We start from the raw sequence: 17,537 nt of genomic DNA on the forward strand, positions 1-17,537 counted from the left end.
TTAAAAAGGCAAACCCTCTTTTTTGCATACATGGGACAAATGCTTCTCTTAAGCAACAAGAAAATGCTGCTTGTAGAATTAGGAATGAACCAATGTTAATTTTATTCTTGTTTTCATGTGTTTTCAGGCAAGATCCTTTCTGCCTGTTCCCACGTTTCCTTCCTTCCTTCCTTCCTTCCTTCCTTCCTTCCTTCCTTCCTTCCTTCCTTCCTTCCTTCCTTCCTTCCTCCCTCCCTCCCTCCTTCCTTCCTTCCTTCCTTCCTTCCTTCCTTCCTTCCCTCCCTCCCTCCCTGTATTAAAACATGCCCATCCACAAGAAAATAGCAATGGCCTGGTGAACAAATGAGTGAATATGTTCAACTGATTCCCCCCTCCCAGCCCATAGTACCAATTATTTTATTTGGGATTCTTTCCCCCTCAACCCAGTTCTTTCAGCGTGGGAACAGGTGGCATGGATGCTTAAGACAGGTTAGGACAGCCATGACTCTCTGGCCAGCCCATGGGCCAACTTGTGCATTGCAATGCCCGCTGTTTTTAAAGGTAGCAGGTGCAAAGTCAGCTGGAGATGGAACAAACCTTCTGACAGTAATGACTGTGCCATCTGGGGGTGGGGCGGATGTGGAGTTAGCTAAAGCCTTGAATGTTTGGAGGTCAAGATCCACTTAAGCCACGAAGAGGGTTTGGAATCTCTTCTCTGTGGTCCACCTTTCAGAGCCACAGATGCCAGGAACCTCCTAATTTGAAAGAGGTGTCTTCCCTTTGTTGTTTGGAAGGAGCATGAGGCAATTTATTCCTTTGATCTATCTCCCCGGCTGGAAGAGGAGATCCAGCTTTAGAGATAATGCCTTGCAAAACACTTTAATCCCTCCCAAACCCTCTATGGAAAATTATCTCCTTTAGCCTCTTTCCATCCTTCCTGGCCTGCCTCCTTTCCCCCTTCCTGTTGTCTTCTTCCATTCCTCCTCCTGGACTGGCCCTCCCAAATCATCTGGTCACAATTTATCCCCGTGAAAAATGGAAAAAAACAGGGCCCTTTTCAATCCACTCTGTCTTCCATCAGTAACTCACCTTCTCCATGGAGCAGTAGGCTGATATTTTTCTCCATTGTCAGGAAACATTCCTAAGTGCTGAGTAGCTTGAGAAGCTGCCTTTAAAATAAATACACACCAAAAAAAAAAAAAAAAAATCAACCTGCCAGAAAAATTGCTTTATTCTTCACCCCTAAAATTGTTTTGGCCGAAGGCCCACGTCCAGCGACATTCAGTTTTGGACCAATTACAGGTGTCTGGTCCAATCTGCCATAACTCATCAGAGTTATAAATATCTACTTCATTCTCCTAGAAGGGAAGTGTCCTGGTAATGCAGCAGAAGAAAGAGGTCCACAGTGTACCAACATCTGGCAGAAAGATAGTCATATTTATTTATTTTTTTGCAGTAGAACCCAGAAGCTACTGCTAAAAGAAATGCTGACAACTCTAGTTAATGCAATTGCTTAGAGGAGGGTGAGTGAACAAAGTCTGCATTGGTTGGGGAGTAAATTGGCCCAGTTGTAATTTCACTGGATCCGGTCAAGAAGGAAATTCCTAGGCTCTGCTGAAGAACTTTCAAGCAATGGAATCTTTAATGAAAGGGACCATTTTATTTTATTTTATTTTATTTTATTATTTTATTTCATTATCTGATATAGCCACCCACTCCAGTGAACTCTGGACAATTTACAAAGTATAGTGCTAAATACTAGAATACTAAACTAAAACAAAAATATAAACAAAATGACAGCTCAGACCAGACAGCCATTGAAACAAAGCACAACAGCGTTCCTCCCCCTAATATATTGACCCCCGTTTCCCAGCCACCACCAGTGAACAGGGAAGAGATTGGGGTCTGGGGCACTGACATTCTTCTCTTTGCAGTGTGAGTTCTTCAATCAGTAGAACAATTCGTAAAGCTTGCCCATCTCCTGAGATGAGCATTAAAAGTGTGGGAAGGGCATCTCTTTCTCCTGGTTGTAACTAGCTGATGCTGAGACTGGCTACATCTCTGAACTGCTTGTACAGCAGGCAACCTTTTTTGAAGTCCACTGTGGGGCAGTGACATGATGGCATCATACAGCAGGGGTTCTTAAATGGTTGGACCCAATTATTTCATTTCCCGGTCTTGCATAATGTCACCACCCCACAAAAAAAAAACCCAGACTCTATGGTTTTACACAAACATTTCAGCAGCCCCACACTGGATCCTCAACTCATAAACAAGCCATTATAAATTGCTCCATTACCCCCAGGACATGCCCATATTACCCCCAGTTTAAGAACCACTGTCTTAAAGGGAGCAAAGGTGGAACGTGTTGGTCCACTTGGAATGGCAGGAGGTAGAGATCTTCCCTAACCCTAACCCTACCCTTTCCTCCTGATTTTATTTTATGGAATTGCCTCTGAACTTCTCTCAATATACCAGTTCAGCCTACCCCTTTCATCCCCCCCACCTCTGACTTCTGATTGCAGTTGTCCTCCTCAGCTGACCTCCTGTATCAGATGTTGGCTTTTCCTGCCGTAATTATCCAAAGATATTTAGAGTCCACCAAATTATGTCACTGATGGTTGAAACCATGATGTTCACTGCTGAAACATTCTTACTAAGGTTAGGGAATTGCTGATTATTTGAATTAATCTGGGAAGATTTATACGTGTGTTCAGTGCCCCAGTGCGTATGTTTATTTCACGTATTTAATCTCCAGCAGTATTTCTTAAACTTTTGTCTCTCAGGACCCCTTCCCACTTTTCAAAATTATGAAGGACCCCAAAAGAGCTTTCATTTTTGTTTTTAGGTTATATTTATTGATATTTACCATATTAAAAATTTTAATCAACACATTTGCTGCCACCACTGCTTCTCATGATTGTTTGATGGGATTTTAATATTGTATTATTTTTCATTGTAGGCTGACAAATAATTTTGATTGGGAAGACCCCTGAGAGGGCCTTGAGGAATACCCAGGGGTCCTTGGAGTGTTTGAGAAATACTGATTCATAGTAATTTACCCTCACTTCTGAAAAGCAGAAACTGGAGCTGTTCCAGGCTGGTGTTGGGTCCCTTAGCTACACCGAGTTCCACTTTGCTTTCCTGAAACCAGTTGTGATGCATTCCGTATACTGTGAATTGACCGTGTGATTCTCTTTTTCCCTTTTCCATAACAGAGTATTGGCTGTGATGATTATCTTGGCTCTGACAAGGTGGTGGACAAATGTGGAATCTGCGGAGGGGACAACTCAGCTTGCAGAGTGATTTCGGGGGTCTTCAAGCACACCTTGACCAACCTTGGCTACCACAAAATAGTAGAAATTCCAGAGGGGGCCACCAAAATCAACATTACAGAGATGTCAAAGAGCAACAATTACTTGGGTAGGTAGTCCACCTTTCCCAAAAGAAGTCTCCCCCCAGTCAAGTGATCTGTTGGTCCTGCAGTTGCCAGAACTCCCTACAGCCTTCCCAATTCTCAGTGTTGCACTCCCAGTTTATTTGGAAGAAGCCGGGTGGAGAACAATGTTTCTGGAGGGAGGGGGCATAAAAGCAAAAGGACAGCCAGGACTTTGAGAAGAGTGTTTCTCCCTCGAATGGGCATCAGTCGAAACGAAGGTTGTGAGGTCCCTTAGTGGTGGAACCTGAAATGTTGATAATAGGCTTTGTAAGGGTTAGGTTAGGTGAAGCCTAAGCTAACCTATGAGTTAATACATGAGATGAACCTGAAGTGGATGATCTGAAAATTGATCGGTGCAACCCCTTCCCTTTGTCCACACCTCCTGTTTTTTTTGGTAAGAAAGCTTTTTGATGTGGCTTTTGGGAAGGCATGGTTGAATTCAAAAGATGGCCTCTTTGCATCACTCTCCCTGGTCTGTGTACTGCTCCTGTTTTCATCTGCTTTGCTTGAAATATAGATGGAGCTGCTCCCTGGACAGCAATATAGGAAAACGGGAAATATGCTTTGCTTTCTGGGGTGAGCAAAATGCCTGGTAGTCAGCAGGATGGAACATTAGCCTTGAGAACCTTCAACACTGGGAGATTAATTTGGTGCAGACAAGTCTTCAAAAACATCTACCAAGGATTGGTACTAGCCAAGCTGTCAAAACTCCAGGGGTTGGACAAGGCCTGGGAAACTGGATGTGGGTTCTGTTCCCAGGCATGCCAATGGCTGTGATTTCTTTTTTAGAACAGGAATGCTGCTATTTTTCTGCCGCGTCCATTCCATGTATGGCTCAGTATGTTCAATTCAAGGCAACTCCTAAATAAGAACATTATAATAAATGCCCACCATCACCTTTTTATAGTTCTCAATCTTTTGTTCCTTTTTGGTCTGTTCAGAGCTGGTGCCTTACTTCTCCGCTTCTTTAGCTAGGGAGCATTCTCATTTTGGCCAACTAGTAGTCATCTAGTCACTATCTAGTTAAGGGTATGTTTAGCCTTGAGCTGATAGTATTTTTCAGTTGCCTGAAGGGATGTCACACCAAAAATGGCCACAATCTGCTCTTGGTTATTCTGGAGCACAGGACATGGGATAATAGATTTAAATTCTAGGAAGGCAGAACGATTCAACAATTGAACCAATTACTGGAGAAAGAGGATGGGTTCCCCTTCAATCAGAGAGTACACAGGTATCTATCAGGGATGCACTAATGTGGACCTCTGCATGGAGTCATTTCCTCAGTTGCCCCATTCAGTTTTTCAATTCACTTCTCCCCCTCAGCTGGTCAGACCTCAGGTCCCACCCTTCTGATGATGTTGAATATTAAGCCTCAAGGAAGTGATTCTGCTCTGAATTTTGATTAGGATGGAAGCTCTAGTTCAATTCAAGGCATTCGTTTGACTTGAAAAAGGGAGGCACCCCATTTTACCATTTCCAACAAAAGTGTTGAGATGAGACACTTCAGACCACCAGAAGTATCTTCTTCATGCAGAGGAGACTTTTGGAGGTCCTCGAAGTGACTGCAGTGACTGCAGGGTGTCTCAGTTCTGTCCTGCCTTCAAGGGCCATAAGGCACTTTTTGGTGCTTTGTGGAACAGTCTCAAGGAACAGCCTTTGAGAAGCAGGTTCAAAGTTTTTGATCAAAGCAATCGCCAGCTTTGAAAAGTTGAAGCCGTGTGGAATATGCTTCATATCCAGAAATTCCCTAAATACATGTTTTATGCAAAACCCTTTAAATGCCTCCACCATGTTTGTAGAACAATTCTTTGCTATGATCACCCAACCCAGTGAAAAAGAGCAGACAAGAACACTAAAGAAATCATATCCATTCTCAGGTTCCTACACCCTAGTCCAAATTGCGTATCTCCAAATGTTACTGAGCTCCAACTCCCACCATCCAAGACAACTTCTGCAAGGACAATGGAAACTGTAGTCCAACACTATCTTCAGGGTCATAGCTTACTTTCCTCTGCTGTATTGTATTGAGCCTACATTGATGTGTATTTATTGCATGCTCCCTTGCTGCATGTGACATGTTGGGCAGATCTGTGATGCTAGTCCACTATTCAACAAGCAGAAGGAACACTGTGATTTGGATGTTGTTGTTTCTCTAAATGTAACGTTAACCTTAGTTAACGTTTGTCTGACTAAGTTTAGGAGTGGATTGGATGGGATCCTTTAATCTGGTTGGGCCTTTGTGGGATGTTTGATCTCAGTGCTCAGCTTGTGGGCTGTATTGTTAGCCAGGGTTTGGTGTCTTCAAAGTCTTTTCCCACCCAAAGGTGGAGTGGTATAAACAAACGAATGCCTCAGTAAGATTTGCTCCTGTGCATGGTAACTTATCCCACATGTTCTGTTGTCTGAAACCAAGTGGCTGATTCTTCAGCACCTGACACAACATCATGCGAGCTATCCAATTAATGCTTCATTAATTTGAAATAGACCATAAAATTAACACACAGGAATGTTGTTTTCACCAAATGTCAACTCTTTCCTCATCTGTCGAGTGGTGATTATATGAGATAAAAATGCATTTTCTAGAGCTGAAATTTGGGCGTCTTACTTTTTGGAGTATTTTGAATTGTCTTGGAAGAAAACGTCCTTCACAAAGCAAGCTTGAGACACTAACCCACAAGTTGTGTCAACGTAAGTTATGGGATGTCTCTGCTGCTGCGTCTTAGATTGGGTTTGAGAGCAGCATTTTTGGACATTATCTACTTACAAGGTGCTCTTCCTACCCTCCTGCCAAGAAGTTAGTTTTGCCAGAAATTCCTTATGATAATACTTTCTCTACTTCTGGCAGTAAGTTTGGTTCAGAGATGGGGCAAAATGAAGAACAATTCCACCTAGGACAAATGAAAGAAAAAAGCATGTGTGATCTTAGGAAAGCTAAAATATTAACCATAAAATCTGATTGCACAGTGTGATCCGTTGTCTAGCTGCTACCTATAGGAAGAATGTTTATCAATGTACTTTTTTACATGGATGCGTGTTTCAGTGTGGGGAGGAGGACCCATCTGAAAAATACAATGTGTGGGTTGTCTCTTCCTTTGGGACATGAGACGCCTTTCAAAAACACAATGGCTAATCTTGAGATTTGGCTGAAGATTCAAGGGAGAGGTTTTGCTTAGTCTGCTGTGCTAGAAATATTATGAGTTCAGAGACCCTTCCCTGCAGACTTTGCAGTATTTCTGGACCTGGGCCTAGTCTTTGGGGCCTTGCTTTGAATAGTTTGGGACCTCCTCCTCGATCTGGAACGATTCAACTGCATAACGTAGCTTGGGAGAAAATAGGATTTGACCCAGTTTGGCAGAGAATCTCTCATTTTATGTGCTGGATTCTGATCTGGCCAATAAATCTCCCACACTGAGGTTCAGCACATCAACGATGCCATCATTTACAATAACACGGGCTTTGATAAAGACAATCTGAGTGCAAGATAAGGGAGGGACATTGATGGATGGCTTGGTGGAGCAGGAGTTGTGGTTGAGGACCTCCAGGTTGTCTTGCCCAACCTTTATGCTGGCTGGGGATTCAGGGTGATAAAATCCCACACATCTGGAAGGCATAATGATGGGAAAGGAGGCTAGACAACAGTACTGGAACAGACATTATCCATTTCCACAAGGTAGATTTTCCCCCATCCCAGTTCTCGGGTTGCATCTAAATACATGTCCCACTGAAGGCTGAATAGCAGATTGCGTTCTTAAACCATAATATAGTCTCCTTACTGAAAGGGTTGGTTTTCAGACTAATAAGGATTCAAATAACCGTCACCCCCAAACCCACAGCTGCAGACCCACAGCTTTCCGAGAAAAGACGGGCCCCCCTCACTGTTACGCCGTAAGGCTGCTAAAAAGAGAGAATCAGAAAATTCCCCCCCCCTCCAGCTTACACAGATATATTTTGACTCCAAAGAGAAAATAACGCATTTGCTAGAATTCCTGTAACCATCCTACTTTCCTCTGAATAAAGCTTGCTAATGAACATCCAGATAGGTCTGTGCTTGGAAGGAGGGTTTGCCTTCAGTTCAGGTAGTTCTCTGTGACCTAAAACCTGGTCCCTCCATTATTTAAATGTTTAAAAGATTATGGGTCTGCTGGAAACCAAAGAACCAGCCCCCAGAATCATCTTTAATTCCAAGGAAGTAGAATTTTCAGAAGTGGTTCGCCATTGCTTGCTTCCTAGGGCTGAGAGAGAGGGACTGGCCCAAGGTCCCCCAGCTGGCTTCGTGCCCAAGGCAGGACTAGAACTCCCGGTCTCCCGGTTTCTAGCCAGGTTCCTTAACCGCTACACCAAACTGGCTCCCTTCGTAGTGTATTGTGCTGTAGATGTTCATTATATCTACTTCCAGATAGAGGAGAGATTGTCCCATACTGCTGTTTAAAGGAAAAGAGAATTGCGTGAACAGCTCTTAGTATTTTTGGTTCAGTTCTATTTAGGCACGCACTAAATTCCGTATCTGGATGAATTATTTTCTCGGCGAATGCTCAGCAGTGGCATTAACGTGATTGTGGGAAAGGCCCACGCATTTGATTAATGTGCAAGCTGAAGTTATTTCTGCTGTGTGAAGAATGCATTTGGAGCTGCATTTCTGGCTTGTGTGAGCGCCTATGTAGCGTCATGATTAACTCTTGCAGGCCGACATCTGCTTAGCCCTTCGTCGTGTTTGTCATGGCCTTCCTTCTCCCTTTTGAAACGTCCCCCTTGAAATGCCACTCCGAAAGAAGAGATGGGCAAAAGCAAAATGAAACCTTTTGACCCAAACTGATAGTTACAAGAAGCCAGCAAGTGCACAAAGGAGCACATTCCAACAAAATATTGCATTTCTCCTTGGGGAGAGGATCTTCTGTTCAGTTGGAAAACATCAGTGAGCTTCCGGTTTCTTTCTTGGGCACAGTGGAGCTGCTATTCACAACCTTCATGTGTTTTGATCAGCCAACTCTCATGTATATGTATGTAAAGTCAGCAGGGTATCACTTGGTGGCAGGAGAGGATTAAGCTGCAAGCATGCAAAAGTTAAATAAATGTTCTTAGAACTTGAAAAAGTGGAGGAACTGGCAACTGGGTGTGTAGACATCTAACAGTAAGGGAGCACTGGGGGAAAAGACAAAGATGGTCAAATCATCCAACAAAAGACCCATCTCCAGAACTTTCTTCCATCTAGTCCCTGCAGTTTGGATCTGATAGGCCCAGCCTCACTAGGCGTAGTAGGTCAGAATGCATGTCCATCCTCTATTAGATGGCTGAAAGAAAACTGACATAGAGGGCTAGTCGGGTTCCACCGAAATTTTGAGCAGATCCTCATCATAGCCTTGACTGGGGAAACTTCCATTTTGACCTTGCTGGCCAAGAGATTCCATTCCTGGCCCCCCTTTTTTGTAGTGATGGAGATGGACAAGCCCAGGTAAGAAGCCAGACCAAGCTTCACCATTTGTTCCCACTGCATACTGTGTCCCATTGTAGGACAGAAGGATGATTCAAGTGCGCATCCATCTGAGTTTTGAACATGGAATGAGAGGGCGTGCTTTCGTGTTTTATCCTCGTGCAGCAAAATATTTAGGCTTGACTGTGTTGATTGGATCCAGTGAGGCTCTTAATTCATATCAGGTCTCTTAATTTGGGATTCCTTTTCTTAATTCATATCAGATCTCTGAAGTTAGATCAGCCTTTGGGGTACATGGGGAACAATGATGTTTCTACACTGCTGAAATGGATTTACTTCCATGCTTTCTTCAAGTAACAAATAACGGGAGAACATCTGCCAGCAAGCCAATATTGGGTTAGATAGGTCAATTAAAGACAAATACAGCTTCCTGAGGTTTTTAGGAGGAGAGCCTTTAAAAACCCAGCTTGGTTTTGTGTATATCCAATTTTTTATTCACCACTCTTCCCTTATCTTGCTCCTTAAGAAGTTGCCAACATGATTAAAAGATCAGTTTTCCACAAGTCCCTTTTGTCCCCTGGTGACCTTTAATCATGCAGGGCTATTAGTTGGTAATTTTAACCTGTCACAGCTTTAGTCTTTATTTCTGGTGCAGAACATGGCAGTTTTTGTACTCTCAGTCTGAAAAATTACATGCTTTATTACCACTGAGGGTTGAAACGCTTCATAGAAAACATGCCAAAGGCCCAGCACCTTGTGCAAAGACCAACCTCTCTCATTTTTACTATTAATGGGATGGAGCTCAGGGCAAAACACAGAGCCATGAGAATAAGGTTGAAACTCTCCCAAAGAAATCTGAGCCACACAACTGATATTGACTCAGGCTGTGACAGAGGCCTACCCCACATTTGTTTTGATTTCAAGGCCTGGGGCTTGAAACTGTCTGTCTTTATTGCTTACCAATAAATAGTAGTATAAAGAGAAAGATTCATACTGGAAGCAGTTTAGATATTGCTTTGGGAAGATGTGCATTCACTGATGAGCTTGCTGTGGGGTCTGTATTGGTTCTAAAGATGTGGTTGATTGATTTGTGCCATCAAGTCATCGTCAATTCTTAGAAACCACATAAATAGATTTTCTCCAGGACATTTTGTCCCAACCTGGTCCTTCAGATCTTCCAATGGTGCTGTAACCAAGTCCATCCCCCTTGCTGCTGGTCATCCTCATCTTCTCTTGCCTTCCACCTTTCCCAGCATTATAGGGATTTGGGTCTTTACAATGATAGATTAATTATGTGCCACCAATTATGTTGACTCTTAGCAACCACTTAAAGAGATGTCCTCCGTGATGGTCTGTCCTCAACCTGGTCCTTCAGGTCTTCCAACAGTGCTCCCATCTCTACTGAGTCCATCCATCTTGCTGCTATTCATCCTCATCTTCTCCTTCCTTCCACCTTTCCAGCATCAGAGCCTTCTCCAGAGAGTCTTTGATAATGTGTCCGAAAGGATAATTTGAGGCTGGCCATTCGTGCCTCGAGTGAGAACTCTGGGCTGATTTGTATGAGGTTGTCTGAATATCAGCAGACCCATTTCAAACCATTGTGACCTGGTTCCAGTCTCTTACGAATATGGCAAACTTCACTCTAATCTGAGTCAAAACAGTAGATTTTGAGACTGCAGAGAATCCATGGAGAAGGAAAACAAGCTTGTGGTCCAGATGTATGACACTGGAGAAACCTTATAGCCCTTAAAAATTTGAAGGAACTCTAAATGATGGAGACAACATCTGTACTTTTGGGGTTGTTTCACCAGCAAGTTTCTGACCCTGAAAACTTGGTATAATTCCTGTACAAGTCAGAGACAGTTTTAAAAAATGCTACCACGAAGGAATGGTAATAATAATCAGCAAAGCAGATAAACTCAGCTTCTCCAACTCTGTAATTTAGGAAGCAGGTAGAAGGAACTTTCTGAGGCAATCATGGATGAGCCAACTCGACTCTTAATTTGTATGCTAAATCCCACTTTGACTGTGTCCAGCCTTACTGTGACACTTCACATTCTCAATAAAAACACTTTAATCCTTCTTTTGATTTCCTTAAGCTCTTCCCTTGAATTGCGTAACAAGGCAAGAAGACTGATTTGAGATCAAGGGATTTTTTTTTCCTTCGGAGAAACCTTCCAGGAGAAGTAATATTGCATGCTACGGATAAAGACTTCAATTAATAAATCCTCCGGTTAGCTATTTTAACGGCTTGATTACAGTTCAGAAATAGAGCTGCATTTAATTGGATTTGACCACTTGGCTTCTCCTAAATGCTGCTATTGAGTCCTGACTTCCTTTCAGCTAGCTTTTTTCGGTGACCCCTTTAGCCTCCTTCTGGTGCATGGCATCTTGCAGACAACCTCCAGTGAGGCTAACTTGCATTAAACAGCCTTCCTCTGTCTGGTGTCCTCTAGCTGGGTTGAACCTTGTTTCCCAGAATAGGAACACCATGCATCTGCAGAACCCAGAGAGGGTAAGATACACAAGTGGCAAAAATGTTCTGCTATTTCTTGGAGGCTGCTAGGGCTGATCTAGGAGTGACAAGAAAGAATGATGTGTAAATGTTGGATCAAAAAGCTGCCTTCCCCTCTTCCTCTTCCTCTTCCTCTTCCTTCTTCTTCTTAAATACTGCCTCCACCATGTTTCCTGTAAGAAACATCTTACTTGCTGTTTTCTTAGGTCAACATTCACATGTGATTTTTTTTTCAGTCTCATTTCCCCATTCTATTAATGAAAAAGAAAACATTATAATCCTTGATCCATCTAGTCCAACAGTTGTCCATGCTGGTGACCAACTTTTCTGTTGAGGTCTTTCTAATCACTCTCCCTAGTCCTTATTTGGAGATTCAGTGGTTTATTTGGGGACCTTCAGGATACAAACCATGTGCTCTGCCATTGACCTGCTGTTCCTCTCTGGTGGTTGACCCTGGATTTCTCCTGAAGTAGAATTCAAAGTCATGGTAGGGATTCTTTCTAAGGCCAAAATAATTGGAATTACTTGAAGAGGCAGGGTTTCTCAGGGCAGGAATGTGAACATGGGAATACGATTGATCTGTGGAAGACACAGGATGAGAAGACACCAGATTTTTATCCAAGAGGATATAAATTGGGACAACTTAAACTTCTAGAAACTGAATCTGTTCTGGTCTTGCAATAACGGTTCAGTTCAAGCCATGCCACACACAGTTTCTGGGAAGCTTCAACCAATTTCCAACCTGGGTTAGGGAGCCTAACAGCACTTCTGAAGAATTCTTAAGAGCTTTGAAGGAGGGCAGAAACACTGTGGCCAGACTAGCAATAATTCTTGTCCTGAAGGTTGCAGTAAAGATCTATGAATAGAAAGGATTCGAGGGAGCTGCCTTCTATTGATCCTTGATCCATTGAACCCAGAGTCGCCAGCCAAGGTTTCAGGCAAAGGCTGGAGAGGCTGTGGATGTTGGGATCTTCAGTGAGCAAAGCTACCCTCCAATGATTAGAAACACTATTCTATGTTCCTCTGTTCCTCCAAGTGTGGCAACTTCTTTAATTGCTAAGTTTTCTTGAAAAGTTCCTTATTTCCCAATGAGTGACCTATCTGGTGGCTGGCATTGGCATCAGGGCATCAGGAGAAGACATCCCCATTTCCAACTTAAAGGAAGGCACTTGAATCCTTTTCTGTTCTGGTGATGACCTCATTCATATTCAGTTTCTTCCTGGGCTGGTCAGCTGTACATTTTCCAAGAAGAGCATTCCATTTTGGAGCTGGCCCTCTCAGGCAGCTAGCAGAAGAAACTCCCAAGTTCCAAGAGTGGGCTGGATTCCATTCAGTGAAAAAGACATTTTTCCTTGCAAAGATTTTAAAGACAAAATTCAGAACACGTTTTAGGGTTGGAAGGGCACCTGCCAAGTCCCTTGGTCCCAGCACAGCCCTTGAATTTTAGTTGGTTTATGTGGCCAAATCATAAATTACATTCCTCACGCATGCCTCAGTCCATTCTGGAGTCATCCTTAAGACCCCTTCTGTGTTTTGCTGTCACTGTGGTTTTCCAGGCGTTTCCCGACACTCAGAAACGGGGTGTTGTCAGGACAAGCATAGGAGTATTTGAAGAGGAAAGGATAGAGCTGAGTCAACAAAACATTTCAGGGGTTCCAGAGGAAACTCAAGACTACCATCTTCTTCTGTTACAAATACTGTATGTAGTAAGCAATTTCTGTGCAGAAATTAGGGTCCGGTGGAGACCTGGATGGAGATTGACAATGATGAACTTCAACCCTGTAATGTGAAATTGTTAACACAATACTGGCTGTATGCAAAGAGAGGCCTTTGACCAACTTCCTGTACTTTTTTTTGTTTTACATCTGCTCAGTCATGTCCAATACTCAGAGACTGTCTAGACAAGTCCCTGCAGTTTTCTTGGCCGGGTTTTTCAGAAGGGGTTTGCCATTGCCTGCTTCCTGGGGCTGAGACGGAGTGACTGACCCAGCTGGCTTTGTGCCTAAGGCGGGACTAGAACTCATGGTCTCCCAGTTTCTAGCCTGATGCCTTCACCACCACACCAAACTGGCTTTTTTTCAAACATTGTTGGTTCCTTCTTTCAGGCGAGGCCCATGATTCCAGATGGGACATCCTTATTGGATGAAGATATTCTCCATTTCAATAGACAAGCAAACGTCCTTTTGTTTATGGGATTCTTTAACTCTAGCTGAGATTCCAAGGATTGCTAGACAGTTCGAAGCATCATTAAGCATCACATACGTTCTGTCTGAAATATACAATAGTGCCATTATCCCCTCCCCACACCCATTTCAAGCTATAGATCTGAATGATTGTTTCCTTTAAATGCATCATTAGTTTTCCTTTTCAATAATCTGCAAATCTGTTACTTTCTTGGTGCAGCAGTGAACAGGCAGCATCCCCTTTAAGAGGGGAACAGCATCTCAGTGTTCAATGCCATGCTGTGCTTAACCGTTGCATTTTAGGAAGTACTTCTGGACCACTTTACAGTAGGTGCTCTTTCATTTCCACATGTGATTTACATTCTGTAGAAGCTATTATGTTCTCTGTTGTTTCATAAGTCCCATAAATCCCACCTAACATCTGAGAAGTTAATCTAGCCACCAGTTTGTTACAAATTTTGGACTCTTGATGTTATTTTAATCCAATGAAGATGCTGACCCTCACATTTTCCAGTCTCAAGTTATTTGCAAGGCTGGAATTAGCTGGTTTTATTCTCATTTGTGGGAGAGTCCATAAGCTCTTTCAGTATGAAATGTTTCTGAATGGCTACAGCTTTGCATCAGCCCATCTCTGCAGGCCTAACAGATAAATTGTTATCCATGGTTCCGAAGGGTTTTCTGAACTTTTACGTCTTGCTCAGTACCTTAATATTGGGTCTGTTTTAGGCATCAAGAAAAGGATCTGAAAAATATGGCTTGATTCATTCACAAAGTCATCATCTAATTTGCTCAGTATTGGCTTAGCATGCTGGATGAACTAACCATGGTGGGGCATAAACCATTGCTTGTGATTTCGTGTTATGTATGAACTAAGCAATTAGAGCTTTTTCATAAGATCCTGCTCGAAACAAACTGTAGTTCTTGGGGTGCTGTGTGAATGCAGTCCATCAGCGCTTTGATAAATAGAACAGCAGAATCTTCCTATTATTTCTGCATTGGGGAAATATTTGGGGTATTTATCATACAGGTTTAAAAGCAATTATTTTAGTGAGAAAAAGCATGTGTAAAAGTGATTATGTCAGTGAGGAGCGGCATGTGTCATATTTCTGAACTCTAGGCATTTGTAGACATTTGTGCCTCAAACACCAAGACAGTCTAACCATGAATTTCAAAGCATGTGTGATATTTCTTAACACAGATAATGCCAGAGGTTATATTGGGAGTTTGCTGAATTCATTGGCTGCACTCCCTTTTGGAATGTTGACCCTTATTCCCAGCTTTCAACCTGCCTCCTTCCCTCATTGCCGATCTGGTTTACAGTTCAGAAATTCAGCCAGTTTTTCCCCAGTACATAGTTACTGTTGTAACCAGGGAAAGGAATATATTATTTCACATTGCCCCTTCTCCCCAGTGTAAAAACCCATCAGGGATTTCAAGTTTAAGAGTGTGAAATGGAAATTCTTCTTCCTGCAGGGTTTAGCAGTTTGACCATTAAATGTTCCAGACAGACAATTGCCTGCCCCTTGAATAGTTCTCATGCTGTTCAAATATCACCCTCCCTCCCTCATTGATGGCCTCACATTCATAAAGGGAATAAAAAAAAATGTCTTTCTCTCTGAAGCCCAGTTCCCAACAATGCACACATTGCATTTCTCAAGAAATTAGTTGGTTTTCTGAGAACTGGTGATGAAGGGTAAAATTTCAGAAATGTCCTGCTGATTCACTCATTGGAAAGCGAGTGTTCAAGCAACAAAAAAGAATCTGATGATAATTTAATCTGCTGTGCAACAAAGCCTTTCCCTGTAGCATTTGTTTCTCTTGACTTGCAACGTTTTCAGCGCCTTATTTGTTTCTGCACTGTAAGCATTTCTTCAATATAATCACCCAGCGAAATCCTGAAAAGATTTCAGGGCATAGGCACACTCCTTTTGGGGCACAGGCTGAAGAATTTTGTGTTAAATTTAGGCTGTAGCTTGTTTCAGAAGTTTGGGTTTGAGTCCAGATTAAATCCCCCCAAATTCGCAAAGAACACATAATACCACACCGACTGCAGCATCACAGAATGCAGTAGCAGTTTAAGAAAGCTTTTGTCCTTGAAAAAGATATAAGCATGTTAAAAATGCCCAGATGAGCAAGAATATTTTGGCCTAGTGGAGAGACTGCCCATCAGAAAGAGAATCCTGTGCCCCTGCAGACATTATTCTATTAGTTGCAGAGTATTACAGTTCCCGTCATCCGTTTTTCTCTGCGGCTGGAGAGAGGGGATTTTAATCTGAGCCAGAGGAAAGGTGTGGAAGGGGTAGCATCTTGTTTGCCATTCAACACAGGTTCGGATAAGCTTTTATTCCCTCCCGCTCTTTCCCCCTAAATCTGTCTCAGATCCCAAATATTTGCTGATCTGATCTGATGACAAACTTAATTTGTGATGAACACGCACCAAGAGGTTGACAAATGTTCTGGCTTTCAGATACAAAGTATCTGTGCACAATGTCATCATTAACTTTTGAATCCTAGCCCCATGTGCATGCATGCACACCCACCCACCCACCCACCCACACCTATATATCTAGCATCAAGAAAAAAGCCTGCCACTGCCCTGAGTATAACTGGCAATTTACAGATTACAAAACACTGCCCTGGATAATACACGATTCCTTCTCTCCTAGCATAAAGTTAGAGAAGCAAGAAATGTGGCTATGGATTCATCCTGTAAGTGCACGATGCTGTTTTCCCCATGTCAGTGATTGAGGTATGTGGAAGGCAGCTTCAGGTTGAAGATCTTATCTGCCAGAGACACTGTTTAGAGCCAGAAATGACCCAAGGTTTATTTCAGCTTGGATGAAGAAGCAATTCAGTTTAAGGGAATATGGCTTTCGAAAGACTAATTGAGAATTGTTGAGACCTTCAGGCACAAATATTTACAGCTTTACTGAGAGATGACCAGGTGTTGGACTCAGAACATTTTCTTTGCATAGTATCTATTCTACCAGTGAGCTATCACACTTTTCTGTTATGACCGTGCTTCTATTTTATTTTTTCCTGATTCCTGGTTCAGCCATGGCAATGATGGAAAGATCATCCATGGTCCACATGTGGCCATCCTGCACCATCTGAAATCACCTTACTGAAAAGGAGAAATTTCAGCAATGCAATCTTTTCCTCCCAATGTAAATTGGAGTTTCTAGTTGCTTTGGGGGGGGGGGGGGGTTAGGGAAAATTTTAAGGATTATTTGCTTCTCAAAGCCTCTCAGCTCCCATTCCCAAGGTTAAAACACCAATAAAAAGAGGATGAAGAATTTCAGCCACAGCTCTACCAGTGATATAATGGATTCAGGCAACGTGTCCCACGAAATACATATATTAGGTGATCTACTGATAAGAAGCTTCCTGAGGAATATGTAAAGGTGTGCAAAGTAAGTGGAACAAATTTAAAGGGAATTATTTGAGATACTGGGCAAAATCAGATTCAATAGATTTGCCTATCCCTGAAAGCACCTTCAGTGCAGGAAGTAGTTGGCATCTAGCCTTGGTGGACAGAAGAAGACAGAGCTAAAGAGCAAGGAATGTGCTAATGCAGGGTAAAGTGTCAGGACCATGGACAGTTCACAGGGGGGAGATAGCTGTATCAAGGACAGCAAGCAGATACTTGGAGGTTATTCTTCCTAGCATAAGCATCTACTCTACCTGAAAGATTGTTGATTATGATTATGTGCCATCAAGTCATTTTGGACTCCTAGCGACCACATAGATAGATTTTCTCCATGACGATCTATCCCTAACCTGTTCTTTCAATGGTGCGCTCATCACCACTGCAACTGAACCTGTCCACCTTGCTGCTGGTTGTCCTCCTCTTCTCTTTCCAATTGTGGTAATTGACTCTTGGGGACCACTTAGGTAGATTTCCTCCAGGGCATTCTATTCTTAACCTGATCTTCAGGTCTTACAATGGTGCACTGCTGCAACTGAGTCCATCCACCTGGCTACTGGTCATCC

At 42.7% G+C, this 17,537-nt stretch overlaps 1 protein-coding gene across 1 annotated transcript in view; it reads left to right on the plus strand.

The window, feature by feature from the left end:
- The window catches only part of THSD4 (thrombospondin type 1 domain containing 4), a 175,048-nt gene that overhangs the window by 128,489 nt on the left and 29,022 nt on the right, over positions 1-17,537 (plus strand). The window contains exon 6 of the mRNA XM_063314027.1: positions 3,198-3,402. Coding sequence (XP_063170097.1) covers positions 3,198-3,402 — 205 coding nt within the window. The remainder of the gene's footprint in view (positions 1-3,197; positions 3,403-17,537) is intronic.

This window comes from Candoia aspera, chromosome 13 (genome assembly GCF_035149785.1).
Source record: "Candoia aspera isolate rCanAsp1 chromosome 13, rCanAsp1.hap2, whole genome shotgun sequence".
Taxonomy (NCBI): Eukaryota; Metazoa; Chordata; class Lepidosauria; order Squamata; family Boidae; genus Candoia; species Candoia aspera.